The sequence below is a fragment of the Ruditapes philippinarum genome, unplaced genomic scaffold (assembly GCF_026571515.1).
Source record: "Ruditapes philippinarum isolate M1 unplaced genomic scaffold, ASM2657151v2 ctg2256_1_1_1_1, whole genome shotgun sequence".
NCBI classification, from domain to species: domain Eukaryota; kingdom Metazoa; phylum Mollusca; class Bivalvia; order Venerida; family Veneridae; genus Ruditapes; species Ruditapes philippinarum.
In genome coordinates this window covers 184,934-194,639 of record NW_026862338.1, presented here as the reverse complement: position 1 = coordinate 194,639, position 9,706 = coordinate 184,934, and the positions used below count along the sequence as shown (strand labels likewise).

At 31.9% G+C, this 9,706-nt stretch overlaps 1 protein-coding gene across 1 annotated transcript; it reads right to left on the bottom strand.

Annotated features, from left to right (window-relative positions):
* Positions 1 to 417: 417 nt before the first annotated feature.
* LOC132718723 (serpin B3-like) lies at positions 418 to 9,028 on the bottom strand. Its single transcript, XM_060702438.1, has 2 exons — positions 8,777 to 9,028; positions 418 to 1,433 (listed from the first exon to the last, which is right to left on the bottom strand). Exons 1-2 carry the CDS (start codon positions 8,999 to 9,001, stop codon positions 492 to 494), a joined length of 1,167 nt encoding a protein of 388 aa, XP_060558421.1. The 5' UTR covers positions 9,002 to 9,028; the 3' UTR covers positions 418 to 491.
* Positions 9,029 to 9,706: the final 678 nt, after the last annotated feature.

The following is a 9,706-nucleotide window of genomic DNA, read 5'->3' as shown; positions in this document are numbered from 1 at the left end:
TTTTAAATCTACACTGATTGAAGTAAGGGTACAAGCCAGCAATGTACCCAGCAAAAACACAAACCTCAGACGTTGTCTGAGACACTACTTAAATAAATAAATAATAAAGAAAACTCTCCCTGTGTTTTTTTAACCTTCATAAACATGCTGTGCAGGCAAACCAAATGAATTACCTCTATCACATAATTACAAACTGTTTTTCCACAGACACTTATCCATTATAGAACTAGATCTACTATAAAGTATTTCAGTCATCCTTTAGATCCGACCTGAATCCATTTTGTTTCAGAGTAATGTTTTCTATTTCAAAACTGTTGTCGAAGGTACCAATATGATAACATAAAAATCTTATTTATAAGTAAGAAATGCTCTTTAAAAGTGTTACCTGCTTATAAAGATTTGTTTATTAATCATATTCAATCACTATAGAGGTCAACTCTAAGCACAGTTAATAATACTAGCAGAGATAGTCTCAGGGATATGTTCCGGATTTACGGTTTTGCAAAGCGTCCAATAAATAAAATATGATCAGACATATTTTGTACCAGCATGAACAGAAAAGGCCGGTCACATATAAATTCTACTTCTTCTGTCGGAAGCATCATCATCCTTGATATCATAGCCGTCGCAGCAGCCGCTTCGGTACCTTCTTCATTGACGTCAATGAATGCCTCGTGGATGACGTCATTAATTGCAATACCGGATGAATCAGTCATTGCGCTAAGGTCGACTTTTGATTCATCAAACAGATCTGTCACTCCTAACTTTGGTAGTATACGTGTAAGATCAGATGCCTTTTTAAACGCGAACTTTGGAAGACCAAGATCGACCTTGGCTTTCATCGACTGTCGCAGATCTATCAAAAGTGATACTAAATTATCTTGGTTGAAAGAACGTTCAATCTCCGATAACCCATCAACGTCATCTGGTCGAACAATAACCATGGAAACTACATTATTTTGATACGGTACTGAAACAGCAGCAAACTTCAGCTCTTCATTTCTGGTGTATTGCATGTCGTATTTCTCACGCATCATTTTAACTTCGGTTCTTGAAGCAGACGACAAGCAGAAAGTGTTTGACACAGTTTTCTCTGGTTTAAATGGCTTGGACCATTTGCCCTTGAAGTAGACTGCATTCGCTAACACAAGTCTAGTATCAGATGTTATAGACCCCTCCTTCAGAAGATCTTTTATCTTATCATTCGTTTGATCCTCCACCCATTTGTTGATCAATTGTCTGCTTTCATCTGGTTTTGCTGCAAAGTCCATTGTCTGTGTTCCGCTAGCGTATAATTTTCCTGCGTCTTGGACATACTTTTCAAGAACCTTCATTTCACTTCCTGCAAACATTTTATTAGCAACTTTTAGCGTGACGCCATCACTACCGTCTTTCTTCAAGGCATCATTTAGTAATATATTCAAATATTCAATATATTATTTGAATATATTGAATATTTTAATATCAGTGATCCTAACTTATTGTCTGACCATGCACTCATTAATTTTAATTTTGTTTTCAATGTCCCTACTTATACACCATATACTGATGGAAATGACAAAATCTATGAAAATGTTAGCACCAAATATGCGTGGAAAAAGGAAAACACGTTATTGTATAAATCTAGATTAGCTGAAAGTAGTACATTAGAACAGTTGAATAATTTTCAATTGAATGTTGATATTGCAAATTGTAATTCAGATATCGATAAATGTATCAACCAGTTGGGATGTATTATTGACGGAGTTGCGTCGCCTTTATTTAAATGTATTATTGGAAATAATGCAAGGGAAAATACTCGTTCAAATTTTAATAACAAATGGTATACCATTGAATGTGATGATAAAAGAAAATTATTTTACAATGCCTTAAATATGTATAGATTAGATAAAACTGATATAAACAGGCAAAATCTTGTTTCAAAACGTTCTGATTACAAATGTTGTATACGTAAAGCTAGATTTAATTATGATAAACAAAAAACAGATTTGTTAGTCAATGCTAGGTTGAAAAATGCTAAGTTATACTGGAACATGTTGAAGGAAAAATCTGGAGTTAGTAATTCAAATGTACCTATGAATGATTTTGAACGCTATTTTAAATCTGTTAATAATCCTGAAGATAGATTTTTTGTGCCAGATGAAGATATTTTTTTCATTTTATGGAACGTTATGAAAATAACGATTTTTTGTTTGATGTTCGATGAATTGAACGTACCTTTTAATTTAGAGGAGCTAATTAAATCAGTTAAACAATTAAACTCAAATAAAAGTGGAGGTCCTGATTTATATTTGAACGAATTTTTTATACATGGTAAAGATACATTAATGCCTTTCATATTGTCTCTGTTCAATAGAATTTATGAGTTGGGTTATTTTCCAGATAGTTGGTCTGAGGGTTTTGTGGTGCCATTACACAAGAAAGGTTCATTAAATGACGTTAATAACTATAGAGGATTACGCTTTTAAGCACTTTAGGTAAATTATTTACTAGGGTACTCAATAATCGTCTGTGTACATGGGCTGAAAATTATGGAGTTTACATTGAGGCCCAAGCGGGGTTTCGAACAGGAATGGGTACAACAGACAATGTTTTTGTACTTCATGGGCTTATTTATCATGTCATAAATAGTGGAAGAAAATTATTTTGTGCTTTTATAGATTTCAGAAAAGCTTTTGATTATGTAAGTAGGGACTGCCTTTGGACAAAACTTATAAAATTAGGTATTAGGGGAAATATTTTAAATATAATTCGTTCGATGTATCCAAGTGTTAAATCTAGGGTAAAATACTTAAATCAATTAAGTGATAGTTTTGAATGTATCTTAGGTGTGAGACAAGGGGAATGTTTATCCCCATTTTTATTTTCTATGTTCTTAAATGATATTGAAGACATTTTTGTTCATAGTAACCTTGATGGCATTAGTGTAGATACCTTTAAAATGTTCCTTATTTTATATGCAGATGATATTGTTATATTTGCTGATAGTGAAAAAGATTTGCAATCTAGTTTAGACTTACTATATGATTACTGTAATAGATGGAAGTTGTTAGTAAATGCATCAAAGACTAAAATACTCATATTTAGAAAAGGTGGGCGCCTTCGAGCAAATTTGCAGTTTAAATATGGTGAAAATAACATTGAGATCGTTAATCGTTTTGTATATCTAGGTATCGTATTTACGACATCTGGTTGTTTTGCTGACGCACAAAATACTTTAGCTGGCCAAGGGTTAAAGGCAATATTTAAAATGAACAAATATTTATATAAATTTACTGATATATCTGTAAAACATAGGTTAGAATTATTTGATAAGTTAGTCCTTCCTATTTTTAATTATTGTTCTGAGGTATGGGGATTTCACCCCGGTGCTACCATTGAGAGAGTTCACACACAATTTTGTAAACGTTTATTGGGTGTAAAGAAATCAACTCAAAATGATTTTGTTTATGGAGAATTAGGTCGCATGTCGTTACAAAACATAAGACTTTATAACATTATTAAATATTGGATAAAAATTTTGTATATGTCAGATCACAAATATGTTAAAAAAGTATATAATATGTTATATAATGATGTTCTTTATTATCCTAATAGGAGAAACTGGTGTTCGTTAGTTAAAAACTTACTTTGTGAATTGGGTTTCATAGACGCATGGATATTTCAAACAGTTGGTGATGTTGATCTGTTTTTGTTAAATGTCAAACAAAGAATAAAAGACCAGTTTGTTCAAAAATGGAATGATAGACTAAACAATTCCACTAGAGCAATCTTTTTTAGAAACATTAGCAATTTTTTGCTTTCAAACCGTACTTAAATATTTAAATTTTAGAAAGTTTCGTATATCTTTGTCACGATTACGTATGTCATCACACAGATTATATGTGTTGAAACAGGTAGATGGCACCAGCCAAGGGCTATTCCTTATGATGATCGCACATGTTCTGAATGTAATGTTTTAGAGGACGAGTTTCACTTTGTTTTACAATGTAATAGATATATTAACCTAAGAAAGCAGTTTATATCGCCATATTATTGGAGACACCCAAATATGATAAAATTTATTGCTCTTATGAACTCTGATAATGATACTATTATAAAACGTCTTGTTTGTTTGTTTGGATTTTTACGGCACGTCAACACATAACTGGCCATATCGTGCCGAATGCTATAATAGGCTTAAAATATTATGTAAAAAATTGTAAATGACAATAGAAATGAGCCAATTAGATCCTAGAATACAAGTTTATCTCTTTTAAATAATCAATTATGTTTTTTGATGGAATTGTATTAAAAAGTTCTTTGAGTGAATTTACAGAATAAAATCTATTACGGGCCTGTGAAAAATCATGACATTCAAGAAGAAAATGCTTGACAGTAAAATTTTCATTACAACCTACACAGAAAGGGGCATTGTCATTTGTGAGGAGATAAGAGTGGGTAATTTTAGTGTGTCCAATTCGGCATCGAAGAAGAACTGTTTGATCACGGCGGCTTGACAGAGATAGAGATGGTGACATATCAAGAGATGGGTTTATATCGTGAAGTTTATTAAAAACGGCATTGTCCCAATTTGCTTTCCATTCAGCTGATACGAGTTTATTTATAGCCGGTCTAAAATCAGAAGCAGGTAACAATAAGTCAGTTTTTTGAAAATTTAATGATTGTTTAGCTAAAGCATCTACTTTTTCATTTCCTCGTATTCCTACATGGCTTGGAATCCAATATAATTTAACATATTTTGTTTTTAGTATATCATGAAATCGTAAAAGAAGTTTCTTTACCATGATATTGTCAGATTTTTTATTTTTAATGGATATTAAAACAGAAAACGAGTCAGAAAATATCACAAATTTATCGTGGGTATGCTGTGCTATGTATGACAATGCTAAATCGATAGCTTTTGCTTCAGCAGTAAAAATTGATGCATTATCTGGTAACCTCATACTAGATGTAAACTTATTTTCAAACACAGCCGCACCTACTTTGCAACCTTCTTTTGAACCGTCCGTATAAATATGTATAAAATCTTCATGTTCTTCCTTAATTGCTAGAAACTTCTCTTTGAAATATTCAGGTGAATTTGATGCCTTTTTTATATTTGAAAGGTTAATATTTATTTCCGGGGAATTATAAGTCCAAGGTGTAACATCCTCATCGTCATTTTGAAGGATACTGTCTGGATTAATTTTAAGTTTATCTAAATCATCTTTTAAACGAAGGCCTAATGGTTTAATTTCCTTTGGTTTGTGCATGTTATATTGAAAAAGCTTTTAATGTTAGGAACAACACTATTTTCATTCAACGTTATTAAGGTAATTAAGGTGCAGTAAACTTTGTCAACTGTGCAACTTAAGTAATTGTAAAATGAAATTAGTAAATATATCTTTTATTTTAGTGTATACACGATATTGCTAAGCAACTATTTGTTTTACCATATGTCAATCTTGTTGCCTTCGTTTTTCGGACAAGGCTGACAAATATGGTCTTCTCAGATAATATATTATCTTACTCATTCAGCGAATCATTGTTACCAGAAATACTAAAATCGTAATATGCTGTATTTTCGGTAAACTGCATATATCACTTAGTTATCTATGTATTTTGGACAGTTTATATTCATATCTGTCACCAGTTTTCATTTCTATATGTTTTGTAATTATGTAAACTGTTATATATGCAAAACTCTATACCTTTTGCTAAATAAGTTTTGTTTACTTTTACGTACACTGATACGGAAATATGTTCGTTAATATTATTTATGCAGGTCTTATATGCTAGTATGTAAATTGCCATATTTGTAATTTGTACTGTGCATTTTGCCACATGGGTCGTTGACCTTCTGGTTTGATATGAATAAAACTTTGAAACTTTGAAACTTTTTAGTACACTGTAAGCCATGTGGTATCCCTCAAAAGTCATACCGCTCATTCCAAGCGTCTAAAGATTTGATCAGCGGTGTTTCCTTTCGCACCTAAGCATGTTAACATCAAAGCAGAGCAGACGCTGTGATGAGAAATAAGAAAATTGTCTCCATTCTGTGCAGCAAATCGATAAAGATTCCATGAAAATTCAGTTAAACCTTTCACAATTTTAGAATTCACTTCTGCCATTTTGTAATCACCTCAGTCTGATTTAAACCGCTCCACTGTAATGAGAATTGATTGCTGTGCAGTTTCTAGTTAAATATTTAAAGTGTAACAAGTATACTGTTTTCAGAAATATAGAAATCACTCCTTAGATTTTGGAAATCAATGTTCGGTAACTTTTATTCATACGTTACTATTAACATACCTCATGACACACTGTATAAGTATGCCTACAATCAACCTAGTGAACTATGTTCGTTACATGTATCTGGTAAGAAGATATATAGGTTCATGGAAAGTCTAATAACATTTCTAGATCAAAAATGTTTTAATAAAATCAACGAATGTCAGATTCTTCTTACCAAATGTTTAAGAAATTTAAAAAGGATTTGCGTACATGTATTTGCATGAATTGAAAGGCAATTAAGGAGTTTATCTACCACAAAGAAAAGAAATGTTTCCAAACGAGTATTGGTAACTTACTTTCCGTCTTTGTATGTTATTCTCATTTGAAATTATTCCTTTGCTACATACATCAGTTGTCGCGATCATTTAGACCGTAAAATCGCCCGGTTACAAAATGGACAGTTAGAGCATTGCGAAAGTGCTATGCATGAGTGTTCCGCCATTCTGCTCGACTAAACAAAACGTGTGTTATTTTCCTTTAAAATATGCGTTTGAATATAAATTAAATACACATTCGTGGCATCATATGGTACCAGTAGTGAATTTTTATTATCAAATGTATGTTTATAATTCAAAGAAATTAGTTATTGTTGTAATATATTCAAAATATGTAATCTCGCATGGACAAGTACTAATTTACCATGAGGCTTACTAACCTTTGTAGACAAGTATATATGAGAGATATTTATGGATAATTAATATTTTGTTGCACAATAAGGACACTTAATATGAGGAAGAAATAGTCGTCAACACATAACTGGCCATATCGTGCCGAATGCTATAATAGGCTTAAAATATTATGTAAAAAATTGTAAATGACAATAGAAATGAGCCAATTAGATCCTAGAATACAAGTTTATCTCTTTTAAATAATCAATTATGTTTTTTGATGGAATTGTATTAAAAAGTTCTTTGAGTGAATTTACAGAATAAAATCTATTACGGGCCTGTGAAAAATCATGACATTCAAGAAGAAAATGCTTGACAGTAAAATTTTCATTACAACCTACACAGAAAGGGGCATTGTCATTTGTGAGGAGATAAGAGTGGGTAATTTTAGTGTGTCCAATTCGGCATCGAAGAAGAACTGTTTGATCACGGCGGCTTGACAGAGATAGAGATGGTGACATATCAAGAGATGGGTTTATATCGTGAAGTTTATTAAAAACGGCATTGTCCCAATTTGCTTTCCATTCAGCTGATACGAGTTTATTTATAGCCGGTCTAAAATCAGAAGCAGGTAACAATAAGTCAGTTTTTTGAAAATTTAATGATTGTTTAGCTAAAGCATCTACTTTTTCATTTCCTCGTATTCCTACATGGCTTGGAATCCAATATAATTTAACATATTTTGTTTTTAGTATATCATGAAATCGTAAAAGAAGTTTCTTTACCATGATATTGTCAGATTTTTTTATTTTTAATGGATATTAAAACAGAAAACGAGTCAGAAAATATCACAAATTTATCGTGGGTATGCTGTGCTATGTATGACAATGCTAAATCGATAGCTTTTTGCTTCAGCAGTAAAAATTGATGCATTATCTGGTAACCTCATACTAGATGTAAACTTATTTTCAAACACAGCCGCACCTACTTTGCAACCTTCTTTTGAACCGTCCGTATAAATATGTATAAAATCTTCATGTTCTTCCTTAATTGCTAAAACTTCTCTTTGAAATATTCAGGTGAATTTGATGCCTTTTTTATATTTGAAAGGTTAATATTTATTTCCGGGGAATTATAAGTCCAAGGTGTAACATCCTCATCGTCATTTTGAAGGATACTGTCTGGATTAATTTTAAGTTTATCTAAATCATCTTTTAAACGAAGGCCTAATGGTTTAATTTCCTTTGGTTTGTGCATGTTATATTGAAAAAGCTTTTAATGTTAGGAACAACACTATTTTCATTCAACAGTTATTAAGGTAATTAAGGTGCAGTAAACTTTGTCAACTGTGCAACTTAAGTAATTGTAAAATGAAATTAGTAAATATATCTTTTATTTTAGTGTATACACGATATTGCTAAGCAACTATTTGTTTTACCATATGTCAATCTTGTTGCCTTCGTTTTTCGGACAAGGCTGACAAATATGGTCTTCTCAGATAATATATTATCTTACTCATTCAGCGAATCATTGTTACCAGAAATACTAAAATCGTAATATGCTTTATTTTCGGTAAACTGCATATATCACTTAGTTATCTATGTATTTTGGACAGTTTATATTCATATCTGTCACCAGTTTTCATTTCTATATGTTTTGTAATTATGTAAACTGTTATATATGCAAAACTCTATACCTTTTGCTAAATAAGTTTTGTTTACTTTTACGTACACTGATACGGAAATATGTTCGTTAATATTATTTATGCAGGTCTTATATGCTAGTATGTAAATTGCCATATTTGTAATTTGTACTGTGCATTTTGCCACATGGGTCGTTGACCTTCTGGTTTGATATGAATAAAACTTTGAAACTTTGAAACTTTTTAGTACACTGTAGGCCGTGTGATATCCCTCAAAAGTCATACCGCGCATTCCAAGCGTGTTAAAGATTTGATCAGCGGTGTTTCCATTCGCGCCTAAGCATGTTAACATCAAAGCAGAGCAGACGCTGTGAGGAGAAATAAGAAAATTGTCTCCATTCTGTGCAGCAAGTCGATAAAGATTCCATGAAAATTCAGTTAAACCTTTCACAATTTGAGAACTTACTTCTGCCATTTTGTATTCACCTCAGTTTGATTTAAACCGCTCCACTGTAATGGGAATTGATGTGCAGTCTGAAGTTTGAAGTTAAATATTTAAAGTGTAACAAGTATACTGTTCTCAGAAATATAGAAAACACTCCCTAGATTTTAGAAATCAATGTTCGGTAACTTTATTCATACCTTACTATTAACATACCTCATGACACAAGGTATATTTAAAGTATGCCTACAATCAGCCCAGTAAACTATGTTCGTTACATGTATCTGGTAAGAAGATATATAGGTTCATGGAAAGTCTAATAACATTTCTAGATCAAAAATGTTTAAATAAAATCAACGAATGTCAGATACTTCTTACCATATGTTTAAAAAATTTAAAAAGGATTTGCGTACATGTATTTGCATGAATTGAAAGGCAATTAAGGACTTTATCTACCACAAAGAAAAGAAATGTTTCCAAACGAGTATTGGTAACTTACTTTCCGTCTTTGTATGTTATTCTCATTTCAAATTATTCCTTTGCTACATACATCAATAGTCGCGATCATTTAGACCGTAAAATCGCCCGGTTACAAAAAGGACAGTTAGAGCATTGCTAAAGTGCTATGCATGAGTGTTCCGCCATTTTGCTCGACTAAACAAAACGTGTGTTATTTTCCTTTAAAATATGCGTTTGAATATAAATTAAATACACATTCGTGGCATCATATGGTACCAG

Excerpts from the sequence above, each read along its gene's own strand:
- LOC132718723 (XM_060702438.1), bottom strand. The coding sequence starts at position 9,001 with ATGGCAGAAGTAAGTTCTCAAATTGTGAAAGGTTTAACTGAATTTTCA. Across the intron at positions 1,434-8,776 it reads GATATCACACGGCCTACAGT|ATTGAATATTTGAATATATT; the intron begins GTACTAAAAAGT and ends TTCAAATAATAT.